The 23,157-nt window shown below is 43.5% G+C and overlaps 1 protein-coding gene across 2 annotated transcripts in view; it reads left to right on the top strand.

Moving 5' to 3' along the window:
• The window catches only part of CDK19 (cyclin dependent kinase 19), a 122,022-nt gene extending 110,954 nt beyond the window's left edge, over positions 1 to 11,068 (top strand). For both annotated transcript variants that reach the window (XM_041478042.1, XM_041478041.1), the window contains 2 exons: positions 3,798 to 4,064; positions 6,873 to 11,068. In XM_041478042.1, coding sequence (XP_041333976.1) covers positions 3,798 to 4,064; positions 6,873 to 7,004 — 399 coding nt within the window. In that variant the 3' untranslated portion in view covers positions 7,005 to 11,068. The remainder of the gene's footprint in view (positions 1 to 3,797; positions 4,065 to 6,872) is intronic.
• Positions 11,069 to 23,157: the final 12,089 nt, after the last annotated feature.

Raw genomic sequence — 23,157 nt, 5'->3', positions numbered from 1 at the left:
GCGTGTTGTTTTCATGGACCAGGGTACAGTGAGGCACCAACAGTGATGTATAGCTGACCAAACGTGAAGAGAACAGTCTTGAACTGCAGTTATCTGAGGACTACGTGAGAAGGGCTGTTGTTTTTCAGAGAAACCATTTGATGACATGAATATTCTGTTTTCAATTTTCTGTGTAGCATGACAAACTAGCTGAGTTTAAACCTACATTTTAGAGAGAAAATTTTGTTTTCAGAACTGATATTGTAGATTCTTCTTTACTGAGAACAAGTGGTGGTATCCATGATTTTTATGTCCAGATAGTTTTTTCCAGAGGAGGAAACAGACCCCTGAGCAAAAATAAAATTAAATTTATGATACTAATTTGATTGTAATCTAGTTACTAGTTTTGTTTCAACTCTCATAGCCTCAAAAAACAAGAAGAAACCTTATGAATTAAAATTACTCTGGCTTTTTTATATTTAAGTCAGTGTACTTGAAAGGAAACATCTGTCTTTTCCCTGGGAATGTTGCAGGGGTGATGACAATGGCATGTTTATATTTAAAACAGCCAATATGTAAATGGTCTTTGAGATTGTTGAGGACAGTCAGGTATTTATGCACACTCCAAATTAAACTTTTTCTTAGGCCATTTAGGTAATACAGGTCCCACATTACTCATTGAATTTGTGAAAATGTGGAGGTAAAGGCTATTCTGAAAGTTGAATCTGTTCCATGTTTTGTTGCTTTATGATGCTATTGTAAATGAAAGGTTTTATTTTTTTTAGACTGGTTTGTTACTGGTTTGTTTTTAAAACCGTAAATATCTGTACAGTCATTTGGAAACCTGGAGAAGTTGTCTCTGTTTATTTGGAACTTACATCTGAATTAAATAAGCATTTAGCATAAGCATCCATTCTTCAAAATGGTTACTTGTTAGTTAGCAAGACTAAAATAAGGGTTTGTAAAACAAAGTGAAAAAATATTTTTTTATCATTCAAATTCTGTTAGGCAAGTTTCTGCTAGGTTTTTTTCGAGGTAGGACTGAAATTTCATTTTCGTAATTTGTGCCTGAGAGGTGAATTATGGCAATGGGTTGCTAAGTGTAGACCTTTCATGAGTTTAGTCATTTAGGAACTGCCATGAACCAGACTGACCTGAGGACAAGGTTTTTGCTTGTCAAAAAAAGCCATTTTTGTGCAGTTAGGTGGTGCAGCCAGGCCCCAGCTGGAGACTGACAGAGCAGGTCTCAGTCTCTAGCCAGCAATAGCAGTAGCAGTTCCACACAAGAGCAAACTCTGGCTAGTCAACTAAATTTTGTGCTAAAACCTGAAGTACAAAACCTGGGACTTAAAACAAGCTCTTGCCTTTAATTGAGAGAGTCCCTTCAATATTTGTTTACATATTCAAAATTGAAGTTTTTCAGCTCACACAATAGTAACTACCTTAGTTGCATCCGAACACTCCTATGAAAGTGCAAATTTCAGAATTCTAACACAAATAGTACCTTAGTTTTTGGTGTTTTATTTGTGTAAGTGAAGATCAAACCATTATGGAAATTAAATTGCTTCTTGATAGTTTGTTGGTTTTTTTGTTTTTTTTTTTTTTACAAGCTAGTTTGATTAACTTTTTAGATTACTAAGGTCTAAATCTCCCAGGAAATAGAATCTGACTGAGATGGGATTTGACAGCTACATGCAGGAGGATACATTATGGGTTTTGCTAAATGTGAAATGGAATTTCAGGCCATCTCTTAAGTCCTTGAAGATGCAAGTCTTCTTTGTAGTCTTAAATGAATACATCACTGCAAATTTTGTTGGAATTTATTTTGTGTGATGAATGGCATAGATGCAGATCTTTTATGTCATTTATCTGAGGTAACTAAAAGTCTCAAGGTGAAGGGGACATCAAGAATTTTCTGCTAGTGGCAACTGGTTGTCATAATTTCTGAGAAATTAATAAAGTAAGGTTTTAATTAAAAGGCTGCCATACTAAAGCTTTGGTCATTATATAAGCAGATATTCTAGGAAAAATTCTTTCCCTACAGTATGTTAGGAGAAGGATAGTAAGGCTTTTTAATACAATCCATGTCAGTTGAAGGTTTTTTTCATGATGAGCAAGTGACGTCTTTCCCAGAACTGTAACCATGGAGGACAGAGTTGCACTCAGTTCATTTTCTGACCTTCCCTCCACTCCTCAAATATTCCTTTTAGTCTATAGCCTTCTGAAGCCAGAAGAGCTCTCAATATCTTTTGTTCTTGTGTTCATCTTCTTAACCATTTTTTCCCTTCTGTGACACTTTTCTCTGTTTATTTTCCTTCTAGGAACGAGTGTCATCTTAATTATCTGGCTTATCTTCCTTTGCTAGTCTCCTCCTTCCCTTGCCAGATTTTTCTTTTAGCTGTTTCCTCCTCTTTTGTCTTCAACATTTATGGTTTATTTCTGATAAAGAAAGATTTTCTGACCCTGTCCGTTGTGCACTGTGCTGGGCCCTATTCCCAGTACAGCACTCTTCACAAGGTGCTTAAAAGCACAGGAAACCGAAATAGTAATGAAACCTGGTTTTGGTTTTGCCACAGAATTTCCTCACAACCAGGAAGACATGATAAAATTCCTTTGGTCTCAATGTGCTTACCCTTCTGGCAGTAAGTTACTCTGCTGTCAGCCTTCTTCAGGTGAAAAGTGATAGTTTGAAACGTGGTTTTGATTCTGCATTAACAAGGCCATTGAACCACTTAGAACAACTTATTGTGGGTTCCCTATGTCTGCCACCGAGCACTAGTGAAATTCTGGGTGCTTTGACTTACTTCATTAGGTGATTACTGCTTTATAAAGGGTTCCTTTAATCCACTCCTAGCACCTGGTGTCCTGTTTTGGAAAAGACAGGCATCCACTAAGAGAGGCAGGAGCCTTCCTTGAAATGGAAAATGTAAACTCCCTCCCTCTGAATTAATACAGCTTTTGAAATTAAGAGGCTCTCAGGCAAAGATATGGGAATAGGAATAACAGTTCTTTACTAGGAAAATTAAAAATACAAGTGCAATAGTACAAACAACAAAAAAAACCCCACTGACAGAGTTAGAACACGACCTGACACCCTATGGGTCAAGGTGTTGGTAGCAGTCTTATTAAGTGGTGGCTACAATCCTCCTGGAGTGACAGGTGGGGTTATGTTAAAGCAGTGATCCTGTAGAAGGGCGTAGTTTTCCTCTGAACATTCAGTGGTGGTGTAGATGGGCCTGGTCTTTCTCTGAGAATCCAGTGGAGAAGAAAGTTCTTAGAATCCAGTGGAAAAGGCTGCCTGTGGTGTTCCATATCCCAGATTATATCCAGGTAGGAATGCTTGGCTCCTCCCCCTGGGTGGAGCATCTCACAAAGTGATGATGTAACTTTATCAGTGGGACTCAATGACCCATTAACAGATGATCTCCCCCAGGGAGGATTGTTTGTGGAAGAGATAAAGATAAACTGCCCAATTAAAAGAAGACAACTGCTCCTCCTCTAACAGATGATAATAGCATATACAACCTCACCCACATCTTGCAACCCAGGACGCCTGGGTAGCTGTAGGAGGCACTAGACTGTCTTTCCAGTTTAACTCCAGCTTGTTTCATTAAAAAATCAAAATGACCACAGGTGGGACACCCCACAGGTGTGCAGGTCTATACTGGGGGTGAACTTCTCCCAGCACTCAGCCTTGCTGTGTTTTCCCATCACACAAGTGCCTGCCTCCTCCTCGGTGACACCGGGGTTGGCAGCTCCATGAAGCTCACAAGCCTTGCTCAGAGCAAGTGACCGTGTTGTGTCGCTTCTTCCCTCAGAATCAGCAGCAGCAGAATCAGCATCAGCAGCAAACAGCACCTCAGCAGCAGGCGCAGGCAGCGCCGCAGCAGCCGCAGCCACAGCAGCAGAACAGCAGCCAGACCAACGGGACGGCGGCGGGCGCCGGCGCGGCAGGAGGGGGCGCGGGCGCGGGGCTCCAGCACAGCCAGGACTCCAGCCTCAACCAGGTGCCTCCGAACAAGAAACCACGCATAGGGCCTTCAGGCGCTAACTCAGGCGGGCCTGTCATGCCTTCAGATTATCAGGTACCTCTGGAAATTTTGCTGCTTCTGATACTGTAGGGCTGAGGGCCAAAATGTCATTTTTCCCCCTTCCCAACTTGCAAGAACAGACCATGTTTTTCATGAATTTTTGATGTAACCTGAGGCATGCTGAGGTTTTGTTCTGTGATTAGTAACTTTCAATAGAATACCAGTTTGAGTTGTATCTACTGCGCCCTGTAAAGTGTTGAGGATTAGTCCACTCCAGGAAAGTGCTTAAATATTTGCTTAACTTAATATTTTAGAGTAATCTTGCTGAAGCCAGTGGATGTAAATGTTGCACTGCATCAAATCCAGGATACTGGAGTCTTGGCAATATTAAATCCCCTATGAGACGCAGATGTGAGACAGTGCTGAGAAGAAGGAGCAAAGTTAGAAACAAGCTCTCCCATTTCATTCCTCCTATTATATGGAGTGGTACTGTAGTTTATTCTGGTGTCTTTCTAAGACTGCTTCTAATGTTAAAGAAAAAAAATGCATGTAAGCACAGGAATGACAGTTTGGTTCATCCATTTGATTCATGCCAGAGTAGGGCACAAAGACATGCATTGTTTCTAATGTGACCAAAGTAGAGCAGATTTCATGTTTTTCAGTACAGTAGCATTCATAAGGAAAAGCAATATCACTGAATATTATTTGAATTTGCATACTTGTCTTTGCTTACTAGAATTGTATTTTCCACTGGAAAAGTGACTTCCATTAAATATAGAAAGCATTGCACTTACCAGGATCTTCAGTACTTCAGAGTTTATACTCTCTGGGGCAGTAATTAGTTGAAAGAAAAAAAAAAGTTAGATATTAAGGGTAAATTTTAAATTATGCTAGGGATTCTGTCTGCTCCTAGCCTCAAATAGGGTCCCACCTTGGAGAATGGTCTTTTCAGGCTGCTTTAAAGTTAAAATAAGTAGGGTTTAAGACACCAGCTTTACAGTTGTCTTGACTTAGCCCTCCAGACCTTCTCCACAGACAATTGATTACTCAGTGCCAGACATATTTCTCCCATTTTTGTTTAACTCATTTAGTTACAAATTGTCATGAAGGCATTGAGGGCAATTTAAGGGAAAAGACAACTAGGTTTCTTTTCTGAAAAGTTCCAGACAGGCTTGAGGCCTGGACAGATCAGTACATCTGTCTGACTGCACAGTATTTATGGCTGGTTTGCTTTGGTCTGTACTTTGAGGACTGGTGTGCTGCATTTGATGGATATCCATTATAGAATTCTTATCCAGTTCTCTGAATTGTTGGCTAACTTCCCCCTTACAAGTTGCTGGTATTGTAAATATTCTTTTTTTCAGATTTTTTTGCCCTCTGTGATGCTTTCCTTCTAAACTTTAACAGCACAAGCATCAAAATCATGATCTGTATGCTTCTTTTACGTCATTCACTAAATTGTATGGTCTGATTGTCCATTTTTACACTTGTGTTTGGCTATCTGCCTTTAACTTCTAGCTGAAGATCTTCTGTTCCAGAAAGGAATGTCTGCAATTTGTCCAAGTCTGACTTTATTAAAAACAAATTCTCATATGTGAAACAAAAATAAGCATGGGCAAGTTAATGCATTCTTTTAGTTTTAAGGCAGTAATTTCACTCCATTTTATCTTATTTGGAAGTAGATAGAAGATTCTCTTTACTTTGAGTTTCATTTAGCTTGTAGTCTGAAGTCTCTGTTGAAGTTTTTGTTGTCATTCACCAGCCTCAATATATGTTGCTTCCACAAATGACAGTACAAAACTGTTGAATTTTACTGTGCCTTCCTTATGTGACCTTGGGTATTTTGCTTACCATGATGAGCTGATGCTTTTCATCCAGAAAGAGCACCTATATAGTCATAGAATTTATCACAATTCTTTTTCTTTTCCATTAGAAGTTGAAAAACTTCCCAGAATTTTGAGAAAAAAATTCAGGTTTCAGACACTGTGTAACTCAACCAGCCTTATCATGGGATTGTGGTGGGGTTTAACTTGCTGGACAGTCTCCTGTCCATTGAGCAGTACTTCTCATGCCAAGTGATTTTGTATCTTGCATTATTGGGCAGCTCACAATCAATTCTGGATGGGAAATGGTTATGAGAATGAAAGGGCAAATTCAGCAGGCTGGAGGTTGCAAGATTCACAAATTTGTCTCACTGAGGTTGGAGTCCACTGAGCTGACAGTCCCAAACTGTGGAGAGGGAAAAAAAAATACTCAGGAAGATGAATGTTAGGTTATGTATGTACACATACCCATTTTTAAGCAGTTGTCCTTGCTTGCAGTAGTTAAGGTATCAGGTTAAAAGACTCATTTAATATTATATTATTTAATCCTAATGGACAATTTTTCATTTAGATAAATTGAGTAGTAGTCATGTTTGTCTTTTTCTCAGAAGAGAATAAAGTGTTTATAAAGTTTAGTATTGCCTATTTTGAGAAAGGTGTTTGTAGTCTTGGCATTAATAGCATTTGCATTAATAGCTTTTACAGTAATGATAGATGTAAGTTTAAAAAACAGATGACTTTTGAAAGGGAGTCTGCTATCTTTGTCTCTAGTGTATTTTTTCTTCAGAAAATGGGTGTGGCTGTACTTTTAGGTGTCTCCAAGGGTTCTTGTGTATTTTGTGTGCTGTGTTAAAGCTGATTGCAGATCAGAATGATGACTTGTTTTATGGGACCCTAAAAAGTAGCACTATTTAGTCGGCTTCCCCAACAATCATGTTTTAATGAGCACCAGAGAGGTTAAAAATTTCCTGAGCTGCATGGTCCTAGCAGGCTGGACCTGTTATGATCATTCCTTTGATCCCTCTCTTTTTTCCTGCAGCACTCCAGCTCGCGCCTGAGTTACCAAAGCAACATTCAGGGATCTTCTCAGTCCCAGAGTACAATGGGCTATTCCACATCGTCTCAGCAGAGCTCTCAGTATCACCAATCTCATCAGTCTCACAGGTACTGAGGGGCCTGACAGGCTGCACTCAGAAAGGAATGGACTAGAAGCCAGAAGACTCCAGCAATATGAAGTTCATAATGATGAGAAGACCAAAAATACAAACTATGATGCAGAATTAAAATTCATGATGATAAAAGGAAAACTTCACTCACTGAAGACTTCCCCCATCCCTGCCCTATCCTTTTATTGCCATAAAGGAGATTCTTGTGAAGTTTTCCTTCCTTCCTGCCCTTGCATGTGCTCCATTGTGGTTACTCTAATGAACCCTTCTGATCTGAACCCAGCACTTAACTTCTTTAACCTTTGGAATTTTGAAGGATTCCTGGTGCACCTTCCTTATGCTGTAGTGATTGCCATAAATCTGTCTTTTCAATCTCTTTGATGGGATTTTAAAGTTTTAAAATCTTGAACTCCCAGGCTTTCAAGCTTGTATATAGTTAGTTTTATACTAGGCAAACCAGTTTAGCTATACAGGTATATTGCACCTTTTTAAAGCACTATGTTATTTTCACAGGATATTACTGTTTTGCTCATGGATGTCAAGAACAGCAAAATTTTACTGTTCCAGAGTATTTTACTATTCTGTTTTTATTAGTCTAGTTTTCAGGCAAAGTATTAAAAATAAAAAATTTTAAAAATTAATAAAATGAAAAAAGAAAAATGAAAAAAGAAAAAAACCCACCCAAGTCTCTGCAGCGACAGATACGCTTCATGCTACTGGACTGAATGCCAAACAGAAGATTGCTGATATTTCTTAACTCATTCACATTGAATTCTTGAAATCACAGTGATCATGCTCTGACTAGTTTTAAATTAAGCATTACTTTAAGTGAAACCAGGACAGTCACATTAAAAGGAGATGCTTTCAGGATCTGTTGGAACAGAAGAATGGAATGTCTTCCCAGGCTGGACACCAAAATAGTCAGGAAAATGTATTTACTGCCCTCAAGTCTCAGTAGGAATGTGGATGACAGGCTTTTTCTGTATTTCTGCGAAGTAGCTTATTAATGTGTGTGAGAGTTCTATAAATTTAGCTTTCTTTCACATTCCTGAGTCAGTTCTCAAAATTTAAAGGTGACAGAAATATTAAGACTTGCAAAAACAAATGCATTTAATCATTTTATGTTAGAATTTATAATTAAGAGAAATTATTGTGCAGTTAGAAAAGCATGGTGAAAATTGTTCCTTTTTCTTGTTTATAATGCATATTCTGTGTCCCTCACATTGCTGTGATTAACCAGATTAGTTACACCAGATGCGCTTGATTGCACTGAAATGTTTCTTTTTCCCTAGAGCAAACATGTTTTGATTGTGCCTAAGGGACTGTAAGTGGATGGGTAGCTGGCAGAAAATCCCTAGTAATTAAGCAAGAGTTCAGAAGCATAAGCAGAGGATTATTGTCCAACTTCTGGAACCACAGTTATTCAGAGAGACACAACGTGTAATTTGGGACAGCTTCATTTTTGCTTCAGCCTTCAGAAATAAGGCTGGCTCCTGTGGCAGAAAACCTAGAGGAATGCATTTAGAAAGCTTCTGGCAGTGTAACATCAGATAGCTTCTACAGCTGGTGTCCAGAGAAGAGGTGGCAGGAGTTCAGGTGTAAATGGTCAGTGGTAACAGGTTTTTATACTGCAGAGTGTTCTCTTCTGTCCTGTGCCCACACAAAAAAAAAATGGTGTACCCGTGCACATTCACACTGAAGTTGTGATCAGGTGTAGCAAGATGAGTAGGTCTGTTTGCTCTGAGGAGAATGCTTTTTGTCACATATATGGTTCTACTGGATTTGATCTCCAGTCATCTTTAGTGCCCCTTTCCTCCTCAAACTCATGCTGTTCTCCTGCTTTGCCCATACCTACCGCCATGTGATTTTGACAACACCCAGCAGCTCCAGAAAAGCAACTAAAACCTGCTTTTGTCATCAAATGGATAAGAAGGTGATGAAAAACTAAATGACGCAATTGAAGGGAAAAATTCTTTCTGGGGAAAAATAATCTCCCAAAGGACAGTTGCAATGCATAACCCTTGAAATGCTACATTTTATACATACTGTAGTACTCTGAAAGGACAGGTTTTAATTGTTCCTTTATTTCAGTGACTGTGGGGTGACATTCTTTCTGTCTCCCCCTTTACTGATGTTAGGATGAGGTACTTTTGATCAAATGGATATTTGGCCAATGCTATTAAGTAACACTTCTTTTATATTTCTGTGATTTGAATGTCACATTTCCGGAAATTACCTTATGGCAGAGTGATTTTTGTCCCCTCATGTTCTTTTCATCCTTCTGTTCTCTCAAAATTATTTTGTCTTTTCTACTACAGTTATCTAAAATTTCTTTTCCCTGCTGTGACCTGCAGCTGATAATCAAAATTCATACAAGATGAGGAGGTGGCAGGGGACCGTTGGTTAATTAAAGTGGGCTCTTGTGCCAATAAGGCAAAGTCATGGTGTAGATTAATCTGTATGTAGAGTGTGAAACTTCACAGCAATGTAAGGTGCTTTAACTGAGTGAACTTCCAGCTTCTAGAGTGACTGCCACAACCTCTCTCAGCTGCACTCGCATTTCTTGTCTTGGTTGGGTTGATAGATGACCATATGCCACTCCTCTCTTTAGCTTTTATGCGCACAGGTGAAGCCGAGCTGACTTCCTCTGGTCCTCCAAATTCACATCCAGGAGGAGAGGGAATAAAAGCAACAGCACTGGCTGCAAAATGTAGGCTCTGCACACTCTTGTAGTTTCTTCACGGGGGTGAAATAAGTCACCTTTTCTTGGGAGCTTGATGCATGCTGTCAGGGTTGGTGGCAGTCATAGTGGAAGAAGCCTTGCTGCCTAGGAGTTATCCCATGAGGTAAAAACTCTCCGCTTTCACAAGTGAATTGTGCAGTTTGTCGTGGGAACCCAGGACCATGTCATTTTTATGTTTTTTTTTTTACCTGTGCAGTTTCTTTATGACTCAGCTCTGTCTCTGCCTCTCAGCTCTGTCTCTCACACCTGTACTGAGAGGCACAGAGCTGTCTTCTCCATCCTGGTGGGAGAACAGGCTGCTGAGCACAGCTTTTCACGGCATGGCTCAGAGGAAACAAACACATATGGAATTAATGGGATGAGCAGCCTGGTCCGCATTGGTGAGGTTTATGTAGCACAAACTGCACAATGAAGGAAAAATATAGGGAAAGCTGCGACTCCTGCACTGTATCTGTGACACTGTATCGGGAGGGGGAGGGGAACGCATTCGTAGCGGGAGGGGTGGCGGGAAGCTAGAAGCGTTCAAATATGTATGATATTTTATATAAACATAATAAGCTTAGTTCCCCTTCATAATCTTCAGGAATGGTACTTTAACGCCATTAAGTAAAGAATTGTTTTAGGATTAAATAAATGTATTGTACATAAGGCCATACGTAATCTTCTAAAAATGTCGCCAGACAGGAGCGATGTGTATTACAATATGAAAAAAAGTCCTTAATGCACTGTTATCTCCTAAATATTTAGTAGTAAATTAATGCTATTTAATTTTTTTAAAAATTTGTCTTGTGTAGACACTAAAAAGTATTACACAAAATCTGGACAGAACATGTCCTTTTTAACAGCAATTTAAAGAACTTTTTATATATGTAAGGTAGTAACTTTTCAAATTGTTCTAGTTGTATATTCCCATGTTTACTATTTGTGGAAGTGTGCCTGTCTCTACTCAGTTATTTTTTTTCCTAATAATTTCATGCACGCATCTTTCATTTTTGTAGTTTCCATTAGAAATTACTGTGTATGCGCCTGGTGCTGCCACAAAACTTTCCTGCTCTAGATCTGTGGTGGCTGCATTCAGTAGTGCCCATGCCAATGGGCTACCAAAACCACGAAGCAAAATACTTGTTTCTCATTCTAGAGTTGAGAGTTTACTGCTTTTAAGTTGTCCTGATGTCACTCTTGAAATGACTGTTAAAACTAAGCTATGAGTTCATTGCATTTATTTTATATTCTTGGTTGTAATGAAATGGAATTGACTTTGCTTCAGTGTGAATTTTTTTAATAAAATAATATACATTTGTAATAATAATAAAAAGTTCAAATCAAGTAAGTGTGCAGAAAAGTTTTTGTAAACGTCAGCTTTGGGCTACCAGTAGGGAAAATACAGCCCACAAAATTGCAGTTGTAATTATATTCAGGATGTTTATGATATCATACACCACAGAAAACAAAGCTTGCAGAACCTCAGAGTTGAAATTACAGTTTTTAAAATGCCCACGAGGATATTCACAGCTTTGTGTCTATCAAAATAGAATGAAGCCTTATGGAAAGCAGGATTGATGGTGTTCTCTTAGGTTTTGCTCTCTGCTTGTAAGTGTTTGGGTGTGCCATGCTGATGGCACTCATTGAGATTCATTATTACTTGCATGACAATCCTGTAGATGCATCTTCTGAAAAAGAAAGCTGGTTTACTCTGTTCTGGAAATAAATGCTTTCCTGCTTTCTCCTCCTGCTGGATCTTGGAGCATTTAAAGTATTTCAAGTGGTGACATGGAAAGTATGAGCAAGAGCATTATTGGTGGGTTTTCACAATGAGATTTTGTGTGCTTTGCTAGTCTGTGTGTTTCTGTTCCATCTAACTTTTGTTGGATGGATGGATGGATGGATGGATGGATGGATAACTTCTTCCAAAAATCCCACTTGTCTTTTCCATAACAGTTGCATGGGTAAGGATGGTTGGGATTTACTTGTACTGCCCATTGCCTTAAGAAAGAGGCTTTGTTTTTTGATGTGCCTCTTACACAAGTGTGGGAAAAGGAGTGGCCTTTTGACAAAAAGCTTAGTCTGCATCTCTTTCACCTCAAGACAGCCTCAGTGCAACTGAAAATTCCCAACTCTGTAACCCTCAGGGTTTCTGCTTCTGTTGTCCTTTTGTTGATATGATTGTGCTTAGTAAACGGCTTTGACTTGCATGTTTCTAAAACCTCCTATGCCGGCTCTGTCTCAATCTCCATTCTTTTACAGCACATCTCTCTCTGGTTTTCCTACCTGGTCATTCAGTTTACAGTCTAATCCAGCCTGATCATACTGATCTGAATTAATGGTGTCCCTTTTTTGTCCTTGACAGCTAAACAGCTTTGATTTCACAGCCACTGAGAAAGTTGCAGAGTGGGTTGTTTATTAGTCTTTTGCTTTGACTTGTTGCTTCTTGCTTTGTGTTATTGCCCTGGCTCTGCCATCTCTTTTGCATTAGCTGTAAAGCTTCTCTCTTCACTTGCTCATGACTGCCAAAGCCTGCTGTTACGCCATCCCTCTTACTCAAATCAATATGTTATGTAAGTTATCTCTTGGTCTCAGTGTCCCACCAGGTGAGCCTCTGCACCCTTCATTTTCAGACTTCTAAATAAGCATTTTAAGGCTCTGTTTCCAATTGCCCATTGCTTCTGAAAAGATGTTGCATAACATCCTGAAAGATTCCTTCCTTGGTGTCTTCTGCATCCCTCATGAAAACCCCTTGGCATTGACGTATACTGAAGTTTAGTATTTTATGCTACTGGTGTGCAAGGAGTCATGTCTATTGTGTAAATGAAAACTGTTCCAGTGTTCATTTTTCCTTCCAGTCTGTCTGCATCCATCACCTCCCTGCATGTCCCTTGCAAACTGCCTGTGACAAGAACAGTCATTTTGTTCTGATACAGTAGTTTCATGACTGGGGCTTGCAGTGCTCTGGAATATGAATAATAATCACTGTAACATTGTGGTGTTTTACTGCTGGACAATACACAGTAGTAGTGATGCCACTTTCCATGTGCTATTTCAACACAAGAAGCATCACGTTAGTGCCAAACACCAACTTAATCTGGCTAATCAGTTTAATCTGAGCAAGCAGTGTTCCAATAGCTAGCAAAGGTTAATGATTGTGTTCTTATAAAGTTTTTTAACAGGTAGGTTCTGCTTTTTTACTTTCCAGGGAGCTTCATATCCTTGTTTATGATCACAGAAAAAAACAGAAGCTTTGGCTTATTTTGGTGGTTTTATAGCAATTTAGAAAATTATTATTGCATAATTACTACAATGATTTTTTCATTTGCAAGAAATATTTATTAGAACAGCAGTTGTTAAGGTAGATTAAAATCACCAACAAGGTTTTGAAAGATGTGTGTACAGTCATAGCTGAGCTGCTGAAATTGCTGGGGGAGTACCACAATTGTTATGTAACAGATTGCCAAGTTAATCCAGAGTAGGTGTTTAAAAAATTATTATTATTATTGTTATTATTACTATCATTATTATTCCAAGTCTGAAAGTAATACTAACCTACCTAATATTTTTTATATAATGTACTTGGCTTGGAATAGGATCAATTTTTCCGGCTTGGTGTATTGGCATACTGCTGTGTGTATTGTAGGGTCTGTAAGAAGCCACTTCTATGATTATTTTGTGTGTTCTTTGAAGCGTTATAAAGAGGACAGCCTGAGAGTATTTAACTTCTACATGTGCATTGCATGCACAGAATGTGTGGCTGAATGAAGTAGTCAACAATACATTCACTTAGCTAAAATGTCTTAGGATGTTGTTCAGTAAGAAGTTGTTTGAAAAAAGCTGGTATATGAAATCATTACAGAAAGGATACCTGTGCCCCACTCCATTCCCAGAATGGATTTTTGCTTTTGCTTGCACTGTCAGTAAACATGGTAAATAAATTAGTAAAGGAAAATCTTATTTATTTTAAATATTACTTTAAAAAATTAGTTATTTGCTACTGAATCTTAGATATGATGTGGTAGCCAACAATAATATATTTTGTGCCATCTCCGTCCCACAAGACATCATGTCTCAAATACCAAAAAACGTGATACGTGAAGCACTGAAGAAAGGAATTCTTCATACCTATCAGCAGCAGACAAAGTTTTAATTATGAACCAAATGTGCCAAGTGATGTATGGCCCAGACATCCTTTTTATGGCCTGCATGTAAGCCTACCCTGGTAAGATTCTTCCCTGTATCCACAAATAGGAATTCCCTGGGATGTTGTGGAGGGAAAAGGAGTAGAAGCATGCAGCCTTTTGATTTTGTAAAAAAGTCTGAATGCTATCAAATGTAGGTGTCTGAAATTCTCCAGTTCATAATGAAATTCTAAATACCTTTAAGAATGTATTTTAAACATTTGTTTAAAATTATTTCTACCCTTCTGTGGGCAATGTGGCACAGCCCTGCTCTGAAAAGATAACCTCAGCTCTGCATGCATGACCTGGTCAGGGGCATGGTTGTCAATTCAGTCTTGCAGACAATTTACACAGGTGGACACTGAACTTTAGCCTGTAAGCTCAGGTCACACAGGTCTCTGGAAAAGCAATCAGCTTTTACAGAAGACACACTTCCTTGGCTGAAAGGCAAGCCAGAGAACTGCAAAATTAAAGGCTTAAAGTCTTATGCAAAGGGCTCCTGTGGCCCCCCAGTTTGACAGACAGTGTTATGAGATGATTGTAAATTATCAAATCATATAATTGCTGCTGGGCTGTGCAGTTCTAAAACATCTATTGTTCTAAAACATCTTGCCATTATCTAGTATGATGTGGAATGAGTAATTTGTGAAAGTGTAATTATGATTTTCAGTTTTCAACCTTTTGTAATTGTGTGGCTTGTTTTTTGCAGTGGTACAGAGGAAAGAAGGACAGTTTCCAGTAGTTTGGTTTTGGCAGTAAAACTCAGAACATTAACTTGCTAAGGAAGAGGAACCAAAGGAGATCAGGCGTCTCCCTTGCTGGTGTCAATCCTTCCAGTGCTGCAGAGGAGATTCAAGGAGGCAGACCATACCATGACATTGTGTAGTAACTGCAACACTTGCTTTTGAAAGAAGTATTTATGAGTGCAGCATCACAACCGTAGAAAGAATACCCAGCAAAGTTGATGTGAGTTAGTCACCTTTACGAAATTCCCTGCACGTAGCAAGCAGACAGACTTGATCATGTTGAGAACTTTGTAGACTTTGGTCTTGCCTACCCATAAATGCATGAAAATCTGCATAGTTTATGGTTTCAGAATAATGGTAATAATGAAGTTTTTCTTTAAACATTTGAAAGTTTTCTTGTAGCTTGCAGTATCCCACAAGCATAGAAATAAATCCCTACTCATTTAAGAAACAATGGGGACATCTACTAACACACCCTGGTGGTATGTCCCAATGGGGATTATCAAGAGTTGCTTCTACATCATGCTGCTGCTAGATGAAAGCTGGAAGTCCCCTGTGACTTTGAAACAGTTGGTTCTGGAAAGTAGGAAGAAAGCAGCTTCTCTTATCATCCAGAACAATATTAGAGGTATTTGGAGTGCTTTGGGTCATCTGAGACTGTGACATGTATCGTATTTGAACAGTGGCCGTACACTTCCAACGCAAAGAACTCCATCTCGCACAATAACATTTACATATATTGTCTGTGGAGACATGCTCAGCTGTGACTTGCTAACTTAAGTCTTATGAAATACTTGTCAGCGGATTATGTGTGCTGGAGGATGTAAGGAACAACCTGCCAGCTCTATCAGAACCAGGCATATTCTCTTCCCACCTAACGTGCCAAGCTCATAAATCAGTTGCAGTGCGTCATGCTTTTATTAATACACTATGGTTGTACTATTCCAAGACTGCGTTATCGCTGCTGCTTCTCGTGCATCAGAGATGTGGTAATCCATCTGTGTTCTGCCTCGCTCCTTTGGGATGTTTCATGTGTGGCTGTGGGGAGACCAGCAGTGCACTGGCCCTGACTCTGGATAGCCCATACATACCTTGAAAATGAACTCAAGAGAGCATTACAGCAGCATTCAGTCTTGTCCTTGTGTGGGCTGAAATTCCAGTACATGCAACATGGCACGCTTACAGAGGGGACACAGGAAAAAAGTGGGAGCTACTCCTGTTTCTGTGAGATTACGGATGGTTTCTGGATATGCTACGTGTGAATACGAAAACAAAACACACTTTCGCTTTGGTATTTCAGGATCTTACCCTACAGGTGAATTCCAAGAGTATGCAGGTTTAAATTATTGGGATATGTCCTAAGTTTGTTTAGACCAGTGTGACTAATGAAACTGTGCTGACATTGATAGTTGCTATCGCTTCTTAAACCAAAACACCTAAGGAAGTTTCCTGTGCCTTGCTGCTCTCATGCACATATCCAAATGTGGAGCTAAGGAATAACTGGTTCCCAAAAATGCCCTGAGAAAACAGGATACCCTGTGTAGCCAGCATAGCTATGCATCCTAAATATAACAGTGCTGAGCATTTGCAGAGCAGGGTTCAGGTTTACACCACGTATGGCAGCCTGGGATGTTCAGGGCCAGACGTCCCCGCCGTGTAACGTGATCGCTTCCTTGGGTGCCAGGCCAGCTCCCAGCCCGGCAGCTGCTGGCTGGGAGTGCAGTTACCTGACCCAGAGCCACCTCCTCCCAGCTGGAGCCATCCCTTCTGCAAGGGAGGGTGGTGTGGGGCACGGGCAGGTCTCTCAGCCCCTGCACAGACCCGATGTGGAGGTTTGCTGCTGTTGATGGGTGTGAGCTGTTGGGCTGGTGCGCTGGGCTGTGACGAGGGCACAGAGGTCCCCTCTTGGGTGGCAGCAGCAGTGGTGCATGCAAGGGGTGGTGAATGCAATGGAGCAGCTCCGGAGCAGGGTCCACGTGCAGAGATGGGAAGGAAGATTGCCCAGCCCCAGGAGCCTGAGTCCCCACCTTCTGCAAGCTGTCCACACATGTTGCAGCAGTGGGCGTCCTGGGAAGGTACCGGCAGCGCCTGGGGCGGCCTGGAAGCGGGTAGCGCTGCTGGTGTGCCGCTCCTGTCTGGGATAGAGGGGTTCTGGCACTGGGCTCCTCTCTTATGGACACTTTACAAAGACCACGGTGCTTCATAGAAACTCTCTGGGCCTCCTGAAGCCCCTTGGCAAATCCCAGCCTTGCAAACAGGGGCGCGAGCAGCTGGAAGCGTGAAGGCGGCTGGTGCCAGCAGCAAGGTGCCAGCCAGCGCAGCGATGGGCATGTTGTGCATCGCTTCCCCCCACGCACGCCGCTCCCCAGGCCTCCGGGGGGGAGAGGCAGAGGGGAAGGTGCCACGTGAAGACCAGCTCACTCCTGACTGGAAGGGTGACGCACTGGGTTGCCCAGCTCCGAGGTTGCGTGCCTCCATGGAGTGGGGCTGCAGTAGCCGTCTTACAACACGTTTTTGGCCCTGACATTTTTTGGACAGTCTTATGAGTCCCACATGTCGGTGAGGGTAGGACTTTGGGAAGTTTTGGGAAGCGTGTTCTGCTTCTCTGCAGAGCCCCAGATACAGATCTTGTTTTGCTGTGCTGTCCCACAGGAGGGTCTCACAGTAACTGACAGTTCATTGGATTTGGGTGGACTTGAGGAAGGGTTGATCCCTTCCAATCCCTTTTTTCCCTGCTCTGTTCTCATCTGCTAGGGCTGCTCTAAGCTTTGGCAAAAATGCCCGTTTTCATATTATGGCTCAGCTTAGCCCAGTGCTACACAAAGCCTCTCTTCTCCACAGACATGGCAATCTGTACCTGAGGAGACCATTTTATGGTTAATGGCAGATGCATTTTAAAAAAAGGTGTATTCAGAGGGTCCTTGGGTGGTTTGTTTCACTTTACTGCCAGGGAGGATGTCTGCTGTCAGTGCTGTCTGCTGTCCTGGGGAACTGTCTGACAGCTTGGATATTTGTCTGTCAGGGTACCTAACATGTCAGCATTTATTTCAGAGCACAGCCTGAGCCCTCTTGGGATTATAGCCTTCACATTTTCTTACATATGATATACCATTGTGCATTAAAGCATGGTGTGCCTCATTGGAGACTACTGAGGAAGCTGTGAAGAAAGGAATAGTCCTACTTGGGACAAAGTTAGGCAGTTCAGCAGTACGCCAGGCATCATCTGCCATGAAGCTGGATCCTCTACTTGGGGAACACCAGTCTTACTGAGGAAATGTGTCTCATTGACCTGCAAGTTAAACAGTAAGGGCTGATGAAAACTTGGATTCCTTGGCCATGGCAGGCAAAAGGAAGTCAGCAAATACTCTGCTTGTGTGGGGCTCCAGATGGCCCATCTGGACTAGGCAAGGTGTGGTTCATGCAAGCCCTCTGCAAGCAGGAAGCTGCTGCCTCCTTAAATCATCTGATGGGCAGGCAGCCGCAGCCTCTTGAGGGAGGCAGCAGAGGGTCTGAAGCAAGAAGGGGGTCTCCAGCATCTTCTTGCTGGGCTAAAGGATGATTCCTTCCTGAAATATCAAGGAGGGGACTGGCTGCCCCTCGTGCTCTGCAGAGTGAGACCCTGAGCACCCACCGGCATCATCATCCTGCTCTCCTCTCTCTGTACCCCGACCTGCCTCGCCCCAACGTCCCAGGCAGCAGCTGCTCTGGAGGAAGATTCCCAGCTAAAGACTACACTGACTCAAATGACTTTCCCACTTGGGGAGAAGAGGGTGAAAGCTAGACCCTCTTGCAGAAAACCCTTGAAAATGTGCATTTTTTCTTCCCTTCAAGATGCTGGCAGGGAACAAGGACAGGGTCATTTAGAGAGGATCTGAACAAACCCTGACAGAATCCATTAGAGAGACTGACGTCCCAGTAGGGGGAGAGGTGGGGCAGGCTGCTAGGCCTCAGGGGATGCTCTTTTATATTTAATTTATGAACCCTTGATTTGTATCTGGCTGGGGTTTGAGCCCACGTGAGGCACATTCACACGGGCAGGTGGGAGTGGCTTCATTATTTTCTCTTGAATCACCCCACATTTCTCTGTCACCAGAACGTGCTTTAACAGCCACGTGTGTGTGGGTATGTGTGGTGCGTGCCAGACCCAGCCAGCCTGGTGGGAACGGGCTCAGCTGACTTTGCCTCAGCTTGGTGGACTTGGCTGTGTTTGCCTTACAGTTGGACTTGTGATCTTAAAGGTCTCTTTCAACCTAAATGAATCTAAGATTTTATGATATGTGAACTGATTTTATGTATTATGAACTGTGAGCAAATGCCATTCCGCAGGAGTTTCTCACTGCTTGTTTTTCACACAAGGCTCTCCAGTGAGGGGTCAGGACCCCTCTTTTGACTCCTCCACTGGATTCTTGGAACACCAGCGTGCTTTCTCTCTTTGCTTTGTAGCTGGGCAGCATGAGCCTGTAGCAGTCACTGCTGTTGGACCTCAGTAGTGCTAATGTCACCACAGACCTGTAGAATCATAGAATGGTTTGTTTTAGAAGGGGCTTTAAAGATCATCCAATTCACCCCCTGCCATGGGCAGGGCCACCTTCCACTAGATCAGGTTGCTCAGGTATCTGTCCAACCTGGCCTTGAACACTTTCAGGGATGGGACAGCCACAACTCTCTGGGCAACATGTTTCAGTGCCTCACCACCCTCGCACTGAAGAGTTTCTTCCTTATATCTAATCTAGACCTGCCCTCTTTCAGTTTAAAACTATTGGCTCTTCTCCTGTCACTATCTGCCAATATAAAGTCTCACTGCCTTCTTTTTGTAAGCCCTCTTAAGGTACTGGAAGGCCACAAGGAAGTCTCCCTGTAGTCTTCTTTTCTCCAAGCTGAGCAATCCCAGCTCACTCACCCTGTCTGGGCAGGAGAGGTGCTCCATCCCTTGGATCATCTTCATGGCCTCCTCTGGGCTCACTCTCACAGGTTCACATCTTGTGTTGGGAACCCCAGAGCTGGATGCAGCACTCCAGGTGGGGACTCAGAGAGCAAAGGGGCAGAATCACCTCCCTTGACCTGCTGGCCACACCTCTTGATGCAGCCCAGGATCTGTTTGGCTTTCTGGGTTGCAAGTGCTCAACTGGCTTACGTCCGGCTTTTCATCCTCTCTGCTTTTCTTGCAGTCTGTACTCATCTCTGGAGTTGTCCTGACCCTACAGTGCCTTGCACTTGCGCTTGTTGAGCCTCATGAGGTTCTCATGCTCCCACTTCTCCAGTTTATCCGGCTTCCTTTGGATGGCATCCCTTCCCTCTGTTCTGCCAGCTGCAGTGCCCATCTTTTTGTCATCTGCAAACTTGCTGAGGGTGAATTCAACCACATTTCTTGATGAAGATTTTGAAGAGCATTGGTCCCAAAATAAGAACCCTGAAAGGGCCTGAAATCTCTCTGAGCCACTGGTCACACTGAGGGCACAGGACCATCACATGCAGACGAGGTGTAGGGCTGCCCAGTGCTGGGGCTGCAGCATCTGGGCAGTAGAGCTGTCACTGTCTCAAAGCCCAAACCCAGCTTTGCTCATGGCAGTGCCTGGCAGGCATCTCTGCAGGGCTGAGAGCTGTCCTGGCTTGGAGCAGCTGTGCAGCCCCCAGGAAAACAGGGATGGAAGTTGAGAGGTATGGGGTAGCACACACCCTGTGTGGGCAGAGCTGGCCCTGTGAGGGCTGTGCCACAGCTCCTGATGTGCTTGGAGAGGAGAGCAGCCTTTCAACCATGCTGGGAGCACATCAGCCTGCAAACTGTGTGTGTGTGAACAGGGCAGAGGCAGCCAGGCCAGTGGATGCTGTGCTCAGCAGTCCCCTCACACTCCAGCTGCCTCCTGGTGATGCCAATAGGAGGGGAAAAATCCAATAGTCTGCTGTGTCCACTGAGAGATGTGACCTCTGAGCTGTTCCATGTGCAAATGGAGACCTGCGGTGACAAGCACCTCAGGATGTGCCCAAGCCTTGCACATCCCGGCTGCCAGAGCATGAATAAGGAACAGGCAATGTGTGACAGCCTTTGGCAGCTGGTCAGTGTGTGCTGCAGGCTGGAGGAAGGAGAAGAGCCCAGCCCAGCAGCCCACAGAGCTGGAATGGCCACAGGGCCAGCTCCGTCCCACCAGCACCAGCCACAACTCCTGATAAGCCTGGGAGAGCCGGGGCTTGCAGGCCTGCCAGTGGAGGGTGGCTCTTTAGAAAGAGGGTTCTGGGTATTAGTTAGGGGGGGTTTTTTGTGGACTTTACCCTCTTAAGACACCTACAGTCAAATGTGAAATTCACATTTCTCTACAAGACTTTGGCTAAATACTCTCCAACACATAAACCACAAAAAATTTGAACACAGTTCTGAGCCAGCTCCTTTCCTACAGCCTTTCAGAGCAGGCTTGTCACTGGTTTCACTGGGAGGTTTCAGGGCAAAACTCTTGCATCCTGGCTTTGATTTTGCAAACAGCCTCTTGAGGCTTGGGAAAGAAATGCCTGTCCCTAGCTGCTGCCATTTTCTGCTTGGCAAGAGTCTCTGTCAGCAGAGACACCTCCATGGTGTTATGATGGGGTTTGTGAAGGTGGCTTGTGTTGGCCCTTGTCCTGGGCAGTGACCAGGGTGAGCAGGTACAGGTCCCAAATCTGAAGTCTGTGGTGCAGTATCTGTTTGCCCCTTGGTGTTGGCACAGAGTGTTTGATAATGGACCTCTTCTTCCTTAAATATAGGACTGAGGAAGGGGCCAGAGAGCTGGGAGGAGACTTTCTGCTGTTCAGGTGGGACTGAGGAATTCAGTAGCCAAGAGCAGCTGGCCAAGACTTCTGTGGCTGGCTGGTGAGGACCTCTGCCAGGGGTTGCCTGCCATCTGCTGGCAAATCCCATGGGATGGACAGAGCCCAGGAGAGCACTGCAAAGGGAAAGCTGCTGTGGTTAGGTAGTAGTGCTCTGGCCAGAGACAATATTTCTGACAGGATCAAGGGCAAGGGTTCATCACTCTGTTTTTCCAGCTGGTGAGACTGAAGACTGCATTATTGTCCAATACAGTTCCACAAATCCATTGCTCTGGACAGGTTGCAGAGGTGTATGTCCTTCAAAGAGAAGCCCTGAAATTCCTGATCTGCCACTGCCTGGCATTCACAGACATCCTGATGCCAGCATCTTCTCTCTGTGTCCACCTTCTGCCCATCACCACCAGGGCCCGCAGTGACCACTATCCCAGGCTCAGCCTGTTCTCTGCAGTTTTGTAGCCCTGAGCTGTGCTGGATTCAGGGCTGTGGCACTTTCTTGCCAAAGCAGGCATCGCCAGTGCCTTTCCTTTGGGCCCACAGGAGGATGAGATGAGGGTGATGCCACAGTGGCTGTGGGGTCAGCAGGGCAAGACCACAAAAGGAATTAGGACCTGCCCACGCTGGGACCAACACCACAGCCAAGGGTGATCTCTGCAGGCCGAGGAGGAGCGGCTGAAGTGCCCGGCTGGGGCAGGCAGAGCAGCGAGGTCTGTGTGGGCAAGGGCAGCGCAGGCAGCCGGGCACTGCAGTGACACCACGGGACAGATGTTGGTGAGTTCGGAGTGGCCAGCTGGGAGTTTTGTGCCTCTGAGCAGCAGTGCCTGAATGTATTTACATACCAGAATGCTCTTGTGGCCTCTCTGCCAGGCAAGCAGGCAAAGAGGATCTGTACATGCTCCCGGGGCAGAAAGAGCAGCACTGCGATTCACAGCGAGTGCCTCCCTTCCCCTGCCTCTGCCGTGGAGATAAGCAGTGTTTTGCCCGAGTCTTGCTGTTTGCACAGGGAACCTGTTTTCCAGATTACTCGACATGTATTTTGCCTTCTTCATGTCTGAGCTGCCAGGTAATGCTGGAGACTGAGTTAACGTGCAGAGCAGAGGCACGGCGAGGGCCCAGCCTGCTGGGTCAAGCACCATGAGCACCACCAGCAGGAGCAGCAGCCTGGCCCACATGCCAAGGGCTGCTCCTCTGCTCCGTGCTCTCCAGCAGGCTCCCTGCCCCTCGGCTGAGAGAGCGAATCCCACCGGCAGTGAGGACACTGGCAGCCCCAGGCAGCACAGGATGGGCTTCTGCAGCAGGGCAAGAACCTGCCCAGGGGGGTGCTCTTTGTGCTGATGGCTCAGTCTGCCTTCTCTCTGCCCTCCTTTCCCCTCTGTGAATGGCTGGGATGGAATAAACTGCTCTGCACTGCCCATCATAGCATGGTTCTTTTTTTTTATTTCCCTACTAATTTTGTAATCCAGGACTAGGTTAGGATGAGTTTTGTGGCTGGGCAGGATGGAGTAGTGTCAGACTCTGGTTGTGAGCAGTGGCAGTTGTGTGAGACAGAGATTTTGGGCAGGTTTTTTTTTTTTTTGGGAAATTGTGGCATTCCAGCACGTCCATATGTGCAAAACCAGGCAGTATATCTGCTCAGACCCTTTTGTACATTTTGAACATTCCTGAATTAAAGCTATGTGTGGGCAGTTCAGAAATGAAGCTGGGAGCAGTT

Source organism: Pyrgilauda ruficollis, unplaced genomic scaffold, assembly GCF_017590135.1.
Source record: "Pyrgilauda ruficollis isolate IOZ18807 unplaced genomic scaffold, ASM1759013v1 scaffold43, whole genome shotgun sequence".
Taxonomy (NCBI): Eukaryota; Metazoa; Chordata; class Aves; order Passeriformes; family Passeridae; genus Pyrgilauda; species Pyrgilauda ruficollis.
The sequence above is the reverse complement of the archived record's forward strand: the minus strand, read 5'-3'. Positions and strand labels throughout refer to the sequence as shown.